Below are 19261 nucleotides of genomic sequence, written 5' to 3' on the forward strand. Positions count from 1 at the left end.
GAAACCGTCTAACCCCTTTTTAAACTCTGCTAAGCTAACCGCCTTCACCACATTCTCCGGCAACGAATTCCAGTGTTCAATTACGCATTGGGTGAAGAAACATTTTCTCCAATTTGTTTTAAATTTACTACACTGTAGTTTCATCGCATGCCCCCTAGTCCTAGTATTTTTGGAAAGCGTGAACAGACTCTTCACATCCACCTGTTCCACTCTACTCATTATTTTATATACCTCTATCATGTCTCCCCTCAGCCGTCTCTTCTCCAAGCTGAAAAGCCCTAGCCTCCTTAGTCTTTCTTCATAGGGAAGTCGTCCCATCCCCGCTATCATTTTAGTCGCCCTTCGCTGCACCTTTTCCAATTCTACTATATCTTTCTTGAGATGAGGCGACCAGAATTGAACACAATACTCAAGGTGTGGTCGCACCATGGAGCGATACAATGGCTTTATAACATCCTCACACCTGGTTTCCATACCTTTCCTAATAATATCCAACATTCTATTCGCTTTCCTAGCCGCAGCAGCACACTGAGCAGAAGGTTTCAGTGTATTATCGACGACGACACCCAGATCCCTTTCTTGGTCCATAACTCCTAACGTGGAACCTTGCATGACATAGCTATAATTCAGGTTCTTTTTTTCCATATGCATCACCTTGAACTTGCTCACATTAAACGTCATCTGCCATTTAGCCGCCCAGTCTCGTAAGGTCCTTCTGTAATTTTTCACAATCCTGTCGCGAGTTAACGACTTTGAATAACTTTGTGTCATCAGCAAATTTAATTACCTCGCTAGTTACTCCCATCTCTAAATCATTTATAAATATACTAGCCGTTGAGCTACTTTTGGAATGGGGGGGTTTCTGAGCCCCCCCCCCCCCGGAGTCACCGCCCCTCCACCCGGCCCGAGCAGCACTGTAAACTTACATCAGCACGCAGCAGCAGGCACATCAGCAAAGCTGCCGTCGGGGCGGGCTTCCTTCTCTGCCTGTGTCCCGCCCTCGTGTGACGTAACCTCGGCGAGGGCGGGACAAAGGCAGAGAAGGAAGCCCGATGGCAGCTTTGCTGATGTGCCTGCTGCTGTGTGGTGATGTAAGTTCACAGTGCTCGGGCCAGATGGAGGGGCGGCGGCGACTCCGGGGGAGGGGGGGAGGGGGAGCAGTTCCGACATCTGCAGCATGCCAGTAGAGACTTCCTCTCTGTCCCGCCCCCATCATCACGTATTGAAGCGGGGGCAGGGCAGAGAGGGAAGTCTCTACTGCGCATTTGCGAGTGAGTACGGTCACTCGCCGTTTATATGTTTGATTAAAAAGCAGCGGTCCTAGCACAGACCCCTGAGGAACCCCACTAACTACCCTTCTCCATTGTGCATACTGCTCATTTAACCCCACTCTCTGTTTCCTATCCTTCAACCAGTTTTTAAGCCACAATAGGACATTTCCTCCTATCCCATGACCCTCCAATTTCCTCTGTCGCCTTTCATGAGGTACCTTGTCAAACGCTCTTTGAAAATCCAGATACACAATATCAACCGGCTCCCCTTTGTCCACATGTTTGTTTACTCCGTCAAAGAATTTAAGTAAATTGGTCAGGCAAGATTTCCCCACACAAAAGCCGTGCTGACTTGGCCTCAGTAATCCATGTCCTTGGATGTGCTCTGTAATTTTGTTTTTGATAATAGCCTCTACCATTTTCCTCGGCACCGACGTCAGACTCACCAGTCTATAATTTCCCGGATCTCCCCTGGAACTTTTTTAAAAACTAGTAAAAAAGGCTCGTTTCTGTAAGAAATGAAACGGGCACTAGCAAGGTTTTCCTTTGAGTGTGTATGTTTGACAGAGTGTGTTTGATAGTGAATGTGTGTGAGAGAGAGAGAGAGTGAATGTGTGAGTGTGTGTGTGACAGTGTATCTGAGACTGTGTGTGTGTGTGTGTGTGTGTGTGTGTGTGTGTGTGTGTGTGTGTGTGTGTGTGTGTGTGTGTGTGTGTGTGTGTGTGTGTGTGTGTGTGTGTGTGTGTGTGTGTGTGTGTGTGTGGTGGCCAAGTTAGTGTGTGGGAGGGAGAAAGACAGAATGTCAATTGATTGTGTGTATGTGTGTGTGTGTGTGTTTCACAGACAGAGAGAGAGCGAGGCTGTGTGAGAGAGAGAGTGATTCAGTGTGGGTGTGAGATACCGTTGTGGGGTAGGGTAGGTTTGTTCTGTATGAGTGTATGTGGGGTTTTTTTTTTTGGGGGGGTTGTGGGTGTCTGTGTGAGAGAGATGTTTGTTTGTAGTGTTTCACTTGGGGGTTGGGGGAGGGAGTGTGTGTCTGTGACTGTGAAAGAGAGATGCTGTCTGTGCATGGCAGTGTGTGTATGTTGGTGTTGGGGGGGGAGTTTGGCTGTGTGTATGGGTGTGAGTGAGTGATGCAGAGTGTCCATATTATATGGTTTTTTGTGTGGTGGGGGTGAGTCTGTGCGTGTCAGTGGGAGACAGAAATCTGAATTCAGGCCCCCCAGCAAAGTATAGCGAGTTATGTCCCTCCCTCCGAGTGTGTGTGTCACCCTTCCTCCATGCCTTCTAGGTTCGTCTATTTCATGGTGTCCCTTCCAGTTGCAAGATTCCCCCTCCCTCCCTCCTTGCCTCGCAGCTGCATGATCCTCCCTTGTGTACACTTGCAGTGTTTTCGTGGGTCCCTTCCTGCCTCCCTCCTGTCCACTGGCAGGCCCTCTCTTTCCTACAGTTTGTGTATTCTGAGGTATTGGAGGGCGGCAGTCTGTGTGTGTTAGTGAGAGAGAGAGATGTTGTTGGGGGGGGGGGGGGGTGAGTCTGTGTGTGTCAGTTGGAGACAGCATTCTGAATTCAGCACATCACTGAGGTGGGCTCTTTGTAGGCAGTTGTAGTTTTGATGAAACCGGAGGGATCCGTTGCAGGCAGGCAGTTATTTAAAAAGATGGTGTTGTGTGTGTGGGGGGGGGGTAACTTTTACGGATCTCAGGAGTAGATGCAGGTTGGCTTGAGGGTGGACTGTGGGTGGCGTTCTGTGCGGGGGGCGGGGCTGAGGGCGGATGTTTCATCTGATGGAGGTGTCCGTTGTAGATAGTTTTATTGTGGCGTCGCGAGTGTCGTGTTTTGCGGGGTGTAGGGGGGGCGTGTCACAGGGCCAACTGCTGAACACACAACTGGCTGAACAGGGGTCCTGTACTGCTCACCTGCCGCTGGCGTGCGCCTGTTTCTGTGGCTGTTGCGATGGGCAATTGGAGCGCCCCTCATCAGTGGGCTGGCTTGCGCTCTGAATGCGTCCTTGTGACCTGCTGTTACTCCTCCCTATTGGATGAGTGTCTTTGCTCCGCCCTCTACGTCATCACATTTGACGCGTGGGCGGGGCAGACACTCATGGAGGGAAATCGGTCTCTGCCACCTCACTTTTGGAACGTTGGGAAAGTGAGGCTTCATTAGAACGTTGGAGGTGCGTTTTATATAGAGAGATGTGACCCTGCCTTTGTATGGTACATGCATATGAGTATTGCTGTGATCCTGGGGGTGGGGGGCACTGCTTCATACTCACCTTCCCAGGCTGCCTCTAACAGATCTCTATGTCCTCATGGAGATGTTATGGGTGGCAGATTGTGGTGGTGCTTAACAATTTCTCAGGTGAAGGACCAGGACTTCTGTCTCTAGCACACTAAAATTAGGTTCCCTCTGAAGAGACATGACTCGCCACACTAAGGAACATTCCTCCATGTGCAGTAGGTATATGTAATGTTTGTCACGATTCAAGGAGATGAGCCCTTGGGCTGCAGTCAGGTTGACACTGCCCACCTAGCTCGAAGGACAGGAGAGCCCTCCTGCTGGTGGGCGAATAACACCTAGAAAGGAGCAAGGCTAGCAGGCGGCTCTGAAAAGAGCCCTTGAGGGCAGGCCTGGCGACCAGGACCTGGGGTGGCTCTGAAAAGAGCCCTTGAGGGTAGGCCTAAGGAACAGGATCTGGGGTAGGGGTAGAAGCAGGAGCAGACAGTGGCAGAACTGGAGATACAGCAGGACCAGGTGGAGGCAGGATTGAAGATAAGGGAGGATCAGGCAAAGGCAGGGCTGGAGAAAAGGCAGGATCAGGCAGAGGCAGGATTGAAGATAAGGCAGGATCAGGTGGACGCAGGGCTGGAGACAAGGCAGAATCAGGCAGAGGCAGGGCTGGAGACAAGGCAATCTGCTGTGAAGGCAGTGAGTGGTAGGACCCCGTCACCCTAAATGGGCCAGGTGGGCCGATGTCAGCAGGGAGCACCCAGCTTGTTTACCCACCGTGGGGCTTTAAGAAGATCACTGCCACACTTGCGCATCTAGGGGCGCCAGCAGCTGCTGGCACAGGAGGCCCAGAGGTAGCAACACTCCTTAGTGCCAAAGGCAGTGGCACTGTAGCCCACCAGGCAGAACCCTGGGAGCCACCTCGAGGGCCTGCGGACCTGGCCCTGCTTCCCCGACAAAGCTCGCAGGTGAGTCGGGGTGCGGGGCACGGCCCTTGACCTTGACAGTATACATGCACGTTTTGCACATTAAGAGAACGTGCTGTCGTTTCTCCGAACACTTTCTCGATGCGAGGACCAGTACTAACCTTGCACATTTTGCATAGTGTATTTCTGATTGGCAGAGATGTTTATCTCAAAACGTCTAAGATGTTTGCAGTGCATCCTCGTTCTAAATTTTTTTTGTGTATTTTTGAACATCAGAACACATTTATTTATTTCTTCAATTATGGACTTAATATTTTTTTCGCCATTTGAATGTCATATCAAAAATGCCCCTCCACATGTTTTTCAGTTGCTAAGAGTGATCCTGATTATTTATATTCTTCTTGAGAACAATTTTTATTTGATTGACCAGATTACTGTGAGTATTTTATAGATTTTGATTTATAGTTTTGAGTAACATTTTTATCATAATTTTAATGCACATGTTATTTAATGTGTATTGTTGTATATGTTTTTTAGTTTGCCCTGATGCAGCCTATTGATAGGGCGAAACGTGATTCACGTTGGGCGTTCTGTAACCTTGATTTTGTTGGATTAAAGTTTTTCCACATCATAAAAAGTATATTCTGCCTTCTTTTAGACTGCTTGGTGCTACTTGCAGATTATAGTTTTCTCTTTTCTACTTTTCCAACTGAAAAATTACATGCATCATTGTCACACTTAGGCGCTAACATTTATGCTAGCATAAACCAGGAGTAACTGTTAGTGCCTAAATGTAGGTACTTACATTAGTATTCTATGACGACATCTTTGCACAAAAATGTTGTTATAGAATGGCCTTCAGCCATTGCTCTTTTGCTGGTCTGTGTATCCTTCTTTGTGGCTGCCTGTCAGCCTTCAGCCATTGCTTTATTGTTTGTCTGTGTGGCCTAGCTTTGTATCCTGCCCAGCCTGTCTTGTTTGTTCTTTTCCCCTATGACCTTCAGTCCCTGTTCAGTCAAGCTTGTTTCAGTATCCTATACCCTGTGTGAGAATCTTGAGTCCTGAATCCTGTTTTAGTCAAGCTTGTTTAGTATCCAGTGTCCAGTGTGAGAATCCTGTTGTTCCAGTCAGTCTGGTCCAGCATTTCGTGTCTACCAGCTCCGTCCTGTAAGTCCTGCAGGCCGCCCGCACCTAGGGGCTCAACTCCTGGGGAACGGGGTCAGCGCAGGTGAAGTCCGGTTGCTCCAGTCCTGTTATTCCAGTCTAGTCCGTTCAGTATTTGGGTCCAGCCAAGCCAAGTCCATTCCAGATTCCAGCTCCATCCTTGTTTGTCCAGTCCTGGTTGGGGGATTTTGTCTGCTGCTGCCGTTCCTCGACAGTAGCCCAAGGGCTCACGTTGTTCTAGTCCAAGAGCCTGAGACCATGACACTGGAGAACCCCTCCAGTTTTGTTTTTGGCTGGGAGCAAGCTTACACATATTGTGTCCACCTACCTGGCACCTGCTTGCTCACAAGACAGGCCAAATACAGCAGATGACATGTGCTGAACTGCCACAATTTACCTACAGCACATCACCTCCCTTTTTTTTTACCCAAATATACTGTAAGAAAGTGGAGGGAGAGCAGATTGCACCTACCTACTTGCCTGCCTGCTCGCAAGCCAGGTCAAATGTACTGGCTAACATTCTGAACTGCCAAGACTTACCTGCTGTGTGTCATCGCCATTTATTTATAGACATACTGGAAGCATGTGGAGGAAGAAAAGGAGAGTGATCCATTCAGATCCCCTGACCATAGGAGAGAGAGAGAGACAGACTAGGAAAAGCTGCACTGAAGATTTTTCTTCCTTATTGTCTCCCTGTTGCTCTCCAAGGGTGAAAAATCACCAGGCACCGCCCAATAGTGGACCCACTACTACTACTAATCATTTCTATAGCGCTACTAGATGTATGCAGCACTGTACACAATATATACAGGTACATTCTCTGTCCCTAGAGGGCTCACAATCTAAGTTTTTTTGTACCTGGCGCAATGGAGGGTTAGTGACTTGCCCAAGGTCACAAGGAGCTGAAGTGAGAATCGAACCCAGGTAGCCAGGATCAAAGCCTGCTGCACTAACTTTTAGGCTACTCCTCCACTAAATCTGAAAACTCAGACCCCAAACTGAGTCTGTTCCTAAGGAGAGGAGAGAAATCATTCCCAAAGCACTGTTGCCTAGAGCATTTCCAAGAATCATTCTATGCTCCACTGGGAATATGGACCTACAGCTTTCCCAGGATCAGCATTTGTAGCTGCTGCACCAGGCCACATATCTGAACCACATGCTGGAGCCAGAGAAATACTGGATAGCTGAAAGCGGTACCAGCCCTTTTTCTGTGGCTCCATCTGCTGGCAAGGGGACATAACCTGCCCACCTGGTCTGGTCTAGAATGGATGATAAGGAACAGTAGTCCAAACTGGTAGATGATAAACATTGAAATAATGTATTCAGAAGACAGCAAAAAGGATTTTCCATGTTATTAAACCACCAGATAGATAATTTCTTCCATTTGAAAGTCCATAATTATCTTCTGGAAGATTTTCTTGAATAGGTGGTGGCAGTCCCAGCGAGGCAAGGAGACATTCTCAATTTCCATGCCATCAGAACCAGGGACTTGAGACCAAAATGCAAGAGTCTTGTGTTAAGGTTAGAAAGATTTTGACTGCATCAAGGGAGAACTAAAATATTTTTTTTTACAAGAGGAGGAAGGGGAGTGCCACGAGAATCAATCTGCTGGGCATCCTTTAGTTTTGTGCTGGTTTTGAGCATCCTGCACTAGTGAAATTAGAGACTGTACTGAATAGTAAAAGGGGTGTCTATTGGAAGAGTGCTCCTTATGCAAAATATAGGAATTAACAGCTGAACATTCCCATAAGCAGTTTAGGACAGAGCTAAAAACCCATCTTTTCTGCCTTCCCTGGGTAGTAGGTGCTGCGGTTGAATGTAGCTTGTAGACTTTTTGAGATCTTCCAGTCCTCTACACTAGATTACTCTCCTATACATTCTGCTTTCCTGTTAGTTTTAATACAGTTACTTTATTCCTATTGATCTGATTGTAAACTAACTGCCTTGATATTTGTTTTGAAAGGTGGTATAGCAAATAAAAATAAACAAACTACTCTTGAGGCCAAAGTACTCTGCTGAGTTTCTGCCAAGCGTTTTTGATTCCCTGGAATGTAAGTAGCTTGATTGGCTATGAGGCTCATTTTCAAAGCACTTAGCCTCCCAAAGTTCCATAGAAACCTATGGAACTTAGCCTCCCAAAGTGCTTTGAAAATATACCTCCATGTGATCCTCAGTCAAAAAGTCCCATATGTGAGCTGCTCCTCAGCACAGTCAAATGACTGCGACTGCTCAGAACGTTTCACTAATTGCGAGATCTGGGAAAGCTGTTCTGTCTCCACACAGTCACATGATGTCACTCACTCATATGGCTGATTTAATCTTGTTTGCCAATGGAGACTTCTTGTTTTAATATAGTATGTATAAGTATGTGATGGAGAGGAAGAGTTTAGAGTTTGCAGGCAGTCTGAAAATGATCTGAACCACAGAGACCCCTTTTGAGAGAAGAAAAGTACTGAAGCCTCTAGAAAATATCCTTTCCAGTTCATGGCCAGCTAAGGGTCTCTTGCTGCCACACATAATTAAAATGGACCAGATAAAAACACACTCAATATTAATATTTCATGAACCTTACCTATAAGTCCTTTAGAAGATAGCAGTTCTTCCCAGTGATCCTGGTTACCAACAGTAACCTGTAATGAAATAATAAACTACATAAACAAAACTTTTACTGTACTTAAAAATAGTGAAATTACAGTTACCTGGTTAAAAACAGTTTTAACTCATGACAAAAAATTGTAAACAGAATTTCTTAACTAGTCAGATGACACAGAAGGGATCATGTGCAAATAACTGTGGTATGTACACCCAATCCATGTTGACTGTATGTCTTGGTTGTACTAACCATTGCTCTCTTTTTGTTAAGATTTTGCACAGCCCAACCACTTTGAGCTCAGGCCCACCCAACAGTGGCACAGCTGGTTTGTGGCTGGCGGGGATCCCCAAGCTCCGCCAGCTGAAGTCTCCCAACGAACCACCATCTCTTAACTTCCTCTCCCACCTCTGGGTACCTTTTAAATCCTTCAGTGCTGGGCTGAGAATTCCCACTGATGCAACTTCCTGTTCATGGGACCAAGAAATTGTGTCAGAGGGAAGGCTCAGGCCGAGCGTGGGAAGCTGGTATAAGTCGCTGCTCACTGCCGGCCCAGCATTGAAGGATTTAAACGGTACCGGGGGTTGGGGGAGTGAAGTTAAGAGATGTCAGTTTGCCTGGGAGGGAGAGGTTCTCATGCCAACCCACACTTGGGGCTCAAGTCTGCCTATAATTGGGTATCTGGCTATGCCCCTGCCTTGGAGGTAGGAAAAGAGAGATACTGGAAACCTTTTTTGGGAAGGGAAGAGAGATGCTGAACATCTTGGAGGGTGGGGTAGGAAAGGGAACAGAAAGTTAAATTCTGGTTGTTATGATTCTGCTGGATAGGCAGGGGAATGTTTGGGACTCGCTCCTGATTGGCTTGTCAGGAGCTGAGCCAGCAGACTTCAGAAGCCTGATCCATTTAAGCCTGCCTTTTCCTGCAATCCTTGCTTTAGTGTTGATTGCTTTGTTTGTTCATCTGAAGCCAGCCTGTGCTTGGGCGCTTGTGCTCACGTTGGAGTTTAGCCTTTCTCCTTGGTGCTTGTTTATTCTGTGTGTGTATGTGCTGGATATTCCCAACATGAGCTTGATTGCCTCACTCCCCTACACCTAGTCTGCTTTCTGCTGCTCTAACAGTTGTGCTGTCTGTGGTAAGCTGGTGCCTCATATTGTTCCAATTTGCTTGTTTAGGTTTCTCTCTCTTTGTGTTCCCTTTGTTGTGCTGAGCTGTTGCTCTGCTCCCTGTGGTTCTGCCTCTGTTTGGCAGTCCCCCTATCCTTGTATATTGCCCTGTTTGGTGGTTTTAGTTCTCTTTGTTTGCTGAATCTGTCTCCTGTTTCCGGTGAGCAGTGCTCCTTTTCTGGTCTGTGTGTGTCACGGCAGCTTCCCCTGTTTGCTTACTGTTCCCTTTTCCCTTGTGTGTTGTGGGGCCAGCTTTGTGTATTCTTATAGGTAGTTTTCCTTTGTGTGCTGTTTGGTACAGCCTAGTGTGTTCCTTGTAGGGTTTCCTGTATCTTTGTAAGCTGTAAGGTGCTGCCTCGTTCCCTTGAGTGCTATGGGGCACAGCCTAGAGTATTCCTATGAGTGGTGTCCCTTTCCTCCTTGAGTGCCTAGTGGCATACCTTAGAGTATTTCTTTGAGTGGCTTCCCCTTTCCCTGAGTGCTAAATGGTTCAGCCTAGAGTGTATTCCTATAGTTGGTTCCCTTTTTCCCTCGAGTGCTGTGTAGTACAGCCTAGAGTGTTTCCTTCTGGGACTTCCTGTATTCTTGATCGTCCTGTGGCACAACCTTGTGTATACCTTTAGAGGTTCTCTCACGCTTTTCCTTGTGTCTCTACCCTGCACTGTGTGCGCTGCTTGTGCTCAGTCCCTTGGGGACCCTTCGTTGTTCCTTCTCCCCTCCCAGAGTGTGACTAGGTTTCCGGTTGGCCGTGAGGCCCGCTAGCTTGGACTCTGCGCGAGTGGGTTCTCGATCAGCCATGAGGCCCACCTGAATGCTCTATCTCTCATTTTCTGATGGTGCCTGTTAGCTGTTGTGTGTGTGTTTAGGCTTGGTAGCTGGGGTGCTGCATAGGGCCTTTTCTGTCCACCCTAGGCCTTGGCCAAAATCCTATACTAGGCCTCGGCCTGGGCTCAAGGGCTCACGTCCAGAATAACACTGGTTATCTTGAGGGGGGAAAAGAAAATACTACCTACATTTTCATGGAGAAGGGGAACAGGAAGGAGAGAGATATTGGATATGGGAAGTAGGGACTGAAAGGGTCTCTCTGCAGCTCTCTGTCACCTTTGTATGGGAGGAAGATTTGTTTTTTCTGTCCGGTCTGCCTCTACTCTCCTTTCCTCGAGGATGCATGGGTGGATGATTTCTGTCAGGTGGTCTGTTCATTCCCACTGGAGACTGGCTGGTTTCCTTTGTCGCTGACAAAAAAAAAAGAGGGACTCAAGTGGCGCTTCTCTTGTTTTCCCGTGCTTTCACTTTGTCAGTACTCGGAGAGCAGGCTCCACTTTGCTTTGCGGCCTGTCTTTTCTTCTGCTCTGGGATACCTTGTGGGCTTCTGCTCTTCGTTCTTGACAGGCCTGTGAGTTTGTTTTCTTGGCAGCAGTCCTTTTTACTGGAGGTGTGCTGCTTTTCTTGACTGTGCCTCCTTTCTTTGCTGGGGTTGTGTCTTTGTTTTGCCACTGTGGCTGTCTCTTTTTCCCAGAGGGTGGTACTGGCTCTATTCTGTGATAGCCTGTGGCTCTAGGCGGTCTCTGCGATTCTTTCCTTTCCTGGACCCGGGCTTTTCTCTGGCGTCCTATCTGGGCTTGGCATTCTGCCCGTCTGTTTTCTCGAGTGAGATCATCCCTCGACTGTGTTCATGCCCTGCTAGTGTGCTGGCTCCAATTCCTCTTGACACATTTCTTGGTCTTCTGCTCTTCTGTGAACAGCTCAGGGTCCACGTAGTCAGCGGGGTGCGTCCTTGCGGTGCCTGCCACTCCTGTCTAGGTAGCCTGGTGTCTGATCACCTGTCTTCCATGTCCTCTGGCCTTGGTCACAGCGCCTGCCCCTGCTGTCTGCTTTGGTTGTTTTCCTGCAGCAGCAGCAGCTCAGTTGGTTAGCTTGCCAAGGGCTTTCATATAGTGGCAGGGCTCAAAGGAGAAACTGCAACTCGCCTTGGGGCGGAGATTCTGTGTATGGCTCTCTCTCTACGCTGCATAGTTCTCTGGCACTGGAATGGACTGAGAGGTGGCTGCCCTAGCAACTGTTTGGCCCATTCCAGGTGTTTTCATGTGTCCTCTGTCCTTTCCTTGGCGCGGTTTCTTGGGTCATGTCTGCAAGGGTTTCGTCTCCTAGCCTTTCCCTATGGCAGGTTGGATGGGCTTCCCTCTGCCTTCCGGTGTTGGTTGTTTGCTTGGAAGAGAGCTGCCTTTCTCTTTCTTCCAATTAGCTGTTGAGAAGCTGCTTCAGAAATTTAGCGGACCACTGACAGCGGAAACAAAGAAGAGCGGGAGCAGCTTCAGTACTCTGCAACGGAAAAAAAACCCGGCAGCCGCAGGAGCCACTTCAGCTCTTCAGAAGCAGTGACAGCTGAACGGCAACGGCCAAAAAAGGTAACCCTCCTCTTTCCCCTGCCCCCCCCTCCACCCACCCATGTCCAGCGACCCTCCTCTCTCACCTGCCCCCCTCTCCAGCCTCCCAGGTTGTCCAGCGAATTCTTTTGGGCAGGCAGGACTTGGCTGCCCGCTGCTGGCGCTGACCCTCCCCATCCCCCGCTGCCGGATCGCTCTTCAAAATGGCCGCCAAGACTTACAAGGGCAGCCTCCAAGACTTCAGCAGAAGTCTCGCGAGTCCACCGCTGGAAGTCTCGGCGGCCATTTTGAAGAGCGATCTGGCAGCGGGGGACGGGGAGAGGGTCAGTGGCAGCAGCGGGCAGGCAAGTCCTGCCTGCCCCGAAGAATTCCCTGGACAACCTGGGAGGCTGGAGGGGGGGCAGGTGAGAGACGAGGGTCGCTGGACATGGGTGGCTGGAGGTGGGGAAGGGGGAGAGGAGGGTCACTGGACATGGGTGGCTGCAGGGGGGGCAGGGGAGAGAGGAGGATCGCTGGACATGGGTGGCTGGAGGGGGTAGGGGAGAGAGGAGGGTCACTTTTGACCTTATACTCATAATATGACTTGTGGTGTGCACCCGGTGCCCACTGAAAGGCACATTCTGTGTTTGGCATAGGATGAGCTGCTTTACAAGCATTGCAGTTCGCATCTCATTAATATGTAACCCACAGTGACATATCACCTTGATTGGGTAAGAAAAGCTGCATTAGAACCCTTTAAGTCCCATTAATGGACAAATAACGTGACCTAGGGCCCTAATGCAGCTTGATAACTTAGCCCCCTAGACAGGATAACATAATCCCTTTCAATTAAAAACATAGTGCAGTGTGAAAGCCATTTGCCTCTATCTCTTATCCAAAGAAATAAGAGGCTTGAATTGTAATTGGCATATCTCTGAAACCGAGAGGGGGAAATAATCCCTTGTGTAGCTATGGCTCTGCCAGGAGCGATACTGGACTGTTTATCTGGATTTGAGAAAGAAACATATTCTTACCTGCATAGGCGCCCGGGGTAATAAGAGGCTTGGAGAGGCTAAGCCTCCCCCCTGCTGCAGCAGAATGGATCAGCTGTGGAGTCCAGCTGCTCTGAGGGATTAAATTGTTGATTTACCTCCATCCTCACAGCAGGAGCTGCCAGTGAAAGCCCCTAGCAGTTGTAGAAATTGGTTTATGGTTTTGTTTACCTTACTGCTGGGAAATGCAGGGGGGGTGGGCTGGAGGTGTCCTGGGTTGCCAGGGAGATATTTAACCAGGATGATCATTCCTGACCTGCCACTGAGGACAGATAGCAGCCAGAACAGATACTGGGCCAGCATGATCAGAAAAAGTCACCAGACAACAAAGGTAGAAAAGATCAATTTATTTTCATTATAGTGTTTGGAATATGTCCACTTTGAGAATCAGGTGCTCAACATTAAAAGTTTATATTTATTTACTTATTTATGGCATTTTATCACAAATTAAACATGAATTAGGGAGTTTTGTGGCTCTACATGAGAATTGTGATGATATGATCCCTTGTTTCATATTGTTGACAGTCTGCATTTTCCGTATGGGTGGTATATTGGTATATTAGGTTCTGCCCAGTGTAATATTTATGGTACAGTAAGGTTCTGAGTGTGTTTTTGGACAAAGTTATGCATAGTGTTTGGCAGTTCAGCGATTGTGGTTAGAATGCTTTGAGCAACCACTTTATTCTTTGACATATGATACATATCTAATATCTAAATTTAATAAAATGTATTAATTGTGACTTTTATTTTTATTTATTTTTTCTGCGTGCTATCAGACAATTATGGATTTAAGCTCCACCCCTGGCCCCACCCTAACCCCGCCCCCTTTAGCCTCCCCAAACAGTTGGGCCACCGACCGCCTATGCTTACCTGTAGTATCCTTTCTTCTCTATCATTCTGCTAAACATCTCCAGCCACATGTGAAGTACCTAAGCCAGGGCTTGACAAATCTCAGGTACCAGATCACCATGGCAACTAGAAATTTCCATCTGGTGCCTGGGATTTTCATGCTCTGGTTTGCAGCCACCACTGAAGCAGGAATGTCATCCTTTATGCACAGTCTGGAAAATTGTGCATAAGTTGCCCAAAAAATAGATGCTGGGATAATCCCCTACAAAACAAATCATCTATAAATGGCGTGCAAATTTACACATGCAAAATTGCGTGATACTGAGACGCACATGCAACCAAATTGGCTAATTAGCACCAATAATTAGGTGTTAACAATTATTGGAGTTAATTGGCAACAATTTGGATTTGTGTGTGCAGGTGATGTTTAATATGAGCAAGTGGAAAGTGATGTATGTGGGAAAGAGGAACCCGAATTATAGCTCCACATTAGGAGTCACTGACCAGGAAAGGGATGTAGGCGTCATCGTTGATGATAAACTGAAACCCTTTGCTAAGTGGGCAGCAGCGGCTAAGAAAGCAACCAGAATGTTAGGTATTATTAGAAAAGGAATGAAAAACAAAACTGAGGAGACTATAATGTCTTTGTATTGTTCCATGGTGCAACCACACCTCAAATATTGTGTGCAATTCTGGTCCACCACATCTCAAAAAAGATATAGTGGAATTAGAAAAAGTACAGAGAAAGGTGATGAAAATTATAAAGAGGATGGGATGACTTCCCTATAAGGAAAGGCTAAAGTGACTAGCCAGCTTATAATCGAAAGTGATCGCCGGTCATCTTCCGACACAAATCGGGAGATGGCCGGCGATTTCTTAAAAGCGGCGAAATTGGTATAATCGAAAGCGGCATTTTTGCCGGCGAAAGTTCAAGGGGGCGTGTTGGTAGATTAGCGAAGACGGGACATGGGTGGGCATGGGCGTGGCTACCAGATGGCCGGCTTTCGCTGATAATGGAAAAAAAAAAGTGGCGTTAAGCAGTATTTCGCCGGCTTTACTTGGTCCTTTTATTTTCACGACCAAGCTCAAAAAGGTGCCCCAACTGCCCCAGTGGTCACCAATCCCCTTCCAAACTAAAAAAAATAAAACTAAAAACCTTTTTTGCCAGCCTGTATGCCAGCCTCAAATGCCATACCCACCTCCATGACAGCAGAATGTGTTGTATCCTCCGACAGCCTTTCCCTGGTTGTGATGTGGCTCTCGGGTGAGTGTGACACCTTTTCTGTTAGGTGCCCTGCAGTCACATTAGCAATGTATTGTGGTGGGTGTAGGGTCCTGGGCTCTACTCCCATGGTGCTTTTCCCCCTGCTAACTGGGTCACAGTGTGCCCTGTTTTGTTTCCTGCTGTAGTCCATGCGGTAGTGGCCATTTTTGTAAGCCAGTTTTAGTTCCCTTTCCTGTGTTACCTACGTTAGAGAACGTAGTTCTTACCTTGAATGGTGCTGAAAGAGGGCATTGTACACCATTGTGCCAGCTCTGACCTACTGCTAATCTTAGTACCAGGGGATTCTTTGCCAGTGGAGCACAACCTCTGATCTGCAGTTAACTGTGAGTAAACGTGGTTATTTCAAGAAAGGACTTTTTCAGAGAGATTAGTCTTCAGGTGTGAACTGGTGTGCCAAAGTTATACAGCAGCAATAAGTCGTAGAGGCTGTAGGCAGGTCCCGGAACAATTTTAGTGGGTGCAGTAATTTGTGGATAGTGGGTTTGGGGGGGGGGTTGGGGGGCTCAGCTCCCAAAGTAAGGGAGCTATGCACGTGGGAGCTTTTCTGAAGTCCAGCGCAGTGACCCCTAGGGTGGCTGGTTGGGTGTCCTGGCATGTCAGGGGGCCAGTGCACTAAAAATGCTGGCTCCTCCCACGGCCAAATGCCTTGAATTTGGCCGGGGTTTGAGATGGCCGACATAACTTTCCATTATCACTGAAAAACAACACCCGGCCATCTCAAACCCGGCGAACTCCATGGCATCTGCCGAGGCTAAACCGTATTATCGAAAAAAAAGATGGCCGGGCCATCTTTTTCGATATATGGTTCCGGCCAGCTGTAGCGCCCGCCGCCAACATATTCATGATATGGCTAAATAGCTGTAATCACAATATCCATTTACAGAACAGCATTCATCTGAATCAATACATTTTCTGATGTTGAGGTCAATATGTCTCCAAAAGATTTATCACAAAAGTATATAAGAAAACCACTGACAGAAACACGTTTCTGCACAACTCTAGCTGCCATCCCAGGCATCTTAAAGACAGCCTTCCATTCTCCCAAATGCTGAGATTGAGACGCATCTGTACAGATACTTCTACGTTTAAACTTCAAGCAAAACAACTAATGAAAGATCTATCAATGAGAGGCTACACTAAGACTGTTCTGAATAAAGCATATCGAAGAGCAAAATTCAATAATAGAAGTCTACTTATGTCCAGCAAACCAACATACCAAACAGAAGAAAATATGTTCACAATGGTCATGCAACACAATGAACACAGCCCTCTCCTTTCAAATTTGATAAAAAAACAGATGGGACATAATAAGATCTACCAATGCATTTGAGAATGTCAATTTGCGCATTGCATATGCTAGGACAAGCAACATTAAAGAAATCATTAGTCCCGCTGACATAAGACCCTTTACCACAAGCATCAAGAAAACACAAGGGCATTATAGATGTGGACACTGTCAAATATGTACTATAACCAAACAGACAAAAGAAGTCATCAATCCTAAAACAAACAAAATCCATAAATTAGTGCACTTTACAAATTGTTCATCCAACCATGTGGTATACATCTTGAGTTGTCCTTGTAAAAAAACTCTACATAGGCATGACTACAAGACCATTGCGGGTTAGAATTTCAGAACACAGATCCAACATCCGCAGATGCGCTGTCAAAGAACCAATTGTGGAACATTGTATTTCACACCAACATAAATTTGAAGAATTACAATGCTTCGCAATAGATCATGTTGAAGCACATTATAGAGGAGGGGACCGTAAACTTGTTTTGTTAAGAAGAGAAACTAGATGGATATTTGAATTTGATACTCTGGAGCCAAACGGGCTTAACAGCTCCATTGATTGGTACAATTTCTATTGACGTTGTACTGCAGTCCAAACATATCATAATTCACTGATAGGTTAGAATCTTTCCGACGTCATCACGCAACATACGTATCAGTATTTCAGACAATTGGAAGCATAGGAACGCCAAGGCGCCATTTTTTTGAAACATTGCAAGCTTCCACTAAAGTATGACAGACCTCGAGCTATAACTTAATGTGCTTAAGCTTTATTTCTTTTCATGACAACAATGTCCTTTCTATTTCGATTCCAGTTTAACGAAAGCACTCCGTTCCCGATGAAGCCTAGCTTTGGGCGAAACGGGTTCCCGTCGAACAAATACTGAGATTGGAGAGTGCTCAGCTATATAAAGCTAAGTACAATGAATATGCATTGAAATAGATATCGTTGAAATAGATATTGTTTGATTGTCAAAGAATAAGAAAAAAGAAGAAAGATAAGAAAAGAGAAAAAGAATACATAGCCTTATCACAAGCTATCAAATTGTTAATGCATAAATGAAGTTTTTTGCCCAGTGATAGAATCGTGGCGTGAGTTATTACAGCAACATAACCACGCACTAAACCTGAGATATTTTATCCATGGTTTCTGAGGGCTTTTTCTTCATTTTTTGCAAAAGCACAAAATTTTGAGATTGGAGTCTTATTTTTTGTATTAGGATGACAATCCTCCCACCTGCAAGGAATTGTTTTCCTCTGCCAAATAATAGACTGAAGAGGTCCTGCCATATGTCTGCATTCATGTGTATGTTTGCATGTGTGTCTTTGCATCTTTGTGCCTGTATCTGTCAGCACCATACCAAGGGCTGTGCAAGAGGTGCAGCCACACAGTTCACAAATATGGACTGACACAGCCCACCACCCCCACTCAATGGCAGGGGGAAGTGGGTGGGGCAAGGATACCAGTGAGCAATTCACTCTAGGTACAACTATAACTTGGTACAGTCCTGGTTTGTGTGTGTCTGTGCCTATACATACAGATAGACACACAGACAGATGAAGCCTTCCCAAATGGTATTATCACATGGGCAAAATACACCTAAAAACAGAGGACAACATTTAAAGGCATTTATCCAGGTACCAGCACCAGCTATCCAATGACTTATCCTTTGTTTAGCTAGGTAAAATTCTAAATTGTCTGTAATTCATTGTTTATAATCTGTTATTATTTTGTAAAGCGTCCAGGGCCATTGATCACAATGATATATAAACTTTTATGTTATGCTATGTTAAATGCCACTTAAAGAGATATTCAGCAGCACTATCCTGATAGTGCCTTTGAATATCTTTACAGACTATCCTGGTACCATCTGGTGGTCTGAGAGAAGAGTAAGCGTGGAGACACAAGCTATCTAGATAGCAGCAATTTTCAGGGATACTATCTAGATAACCTAGGACAGCAAAAACGCTTGCCTAAGATTGCCCAGATAAGCTATCCGGAGAGCAGCTGAATACTGCCGCTATCTGGAGAGTACCGGTCTATCAAGATATTCAGTGACAGCCATTATCTAAGTACTGCCACCTGCAGTGCCCAGCGTTAAGACTGACCACCGTGAGCTCAATATCAGGGGGTGAACTGTTCCCCTGTTGAGTACACAGTATAACAGCTCATGAATCAATTCATATGTTATAGGGAAATTTGACAATTATATACATCATAAAATCCAAATAAACAAAAACAAACACCATGCATTTGTCTTCTTCTTCTTTTTGTTTACCTGCAATGCAATTTCCTTTTTCTTACTGGCCATTATCCTATAACAAAAAATAAATTCTTTAACAATGTGACACAAAGTGAAATAACAATTTAATTTTGAATTTGAAGTCAGCTAACAAACATAAAAGGATCTAGACATGCAAGTGAAACAAGCACAGCTTTCATTTTACAGAAGGATAGATATGAAACAAGAATGTCATCCTGCCCACTTATTAGGACTGGATATTGGGAGTTCCTGATGAAAGGGAGAAAAAAAAAGAGGGAGATTAAAGTTACAATATTAATACTGATAGATTATTACAGTAGAAGTATTTTGCAGTGTTGAATTACATTCCACAGTGACTTGAGTTTGTTTTGTATGAATACAGAGGATCCCTAATTAGAAAATGGATTGGAATAAAAAATAAAACTTAAATGACTACATGTGTGTATATGTCTCAAGTGTTGCTTAGACTCCAGCTGTGAAGCAGTAAGGCCAGTACTGGGCAGACTTCTACAATCTGTGTCCTGTATATGATAAGACAGGTTGGGATAGGCTGGAATGGGCTTTGACAACTCCTCCAGTAGTTGGAATGTAAGGACGGTGTCGGACAAGCTTCTGTAGTCTGTCCCATGTCCCGGAAATGGCAAAGAAAGAACAGGATCAGGTATTTTGTACCACATTCATTGTTGGTTTGGCTATGAATTGAAATGAGTGAGAATGTTGGGCAGACTGGATGGACTATTCAGTTCTTTATCTGCTATCATCTACTTTGATACTATGTTAGGACCAGTACTACCTGTTTGCTGC

The 19261-nt window shown here is 46.0% G+C and overlaps 1 protein-coding gene across 1 annotated transcript in view; it reads right to left on the bottom strand.

The window, feature by feature from the left end:
• NME9 (NME/NM23 family member 9) overlaps positions 1-18505 on the bottom strand; it is a 330355-nt gene extending 311850 nt beyond the window's left edge. The window contains exons 1-2 of the mRNA XM_030210834.1: positions 18473-18505; positions 8163-8220 (exon numbers count right to left, since the gene is read on the bottom strand). Coding sequence (XP_030066694.1) covers positions 8163-8220; positions 18473-18505 — 91 coding nt within the window. The remainder of the gene's footprint in view (positions 1-8162; positions 8221-18472) is intronic.
• Positions 18506-19261: the final 756 nt, after the last annotated feature.

Source organism: Microcaecilia unicolor, chromosome 7 (assembly GCF_901765095.1).
Source record: "Microcaecilia unicolor chromosome 7, aMicUni1.1, whole genome shotgun sequence".
NCBI classification, from domain to species: Eukaryota; Metazoa; Chordata; class Amphibia; order Gymnophiona; family Siphonopidae; genus Microcaecilia; species Microcaecilia unicolor.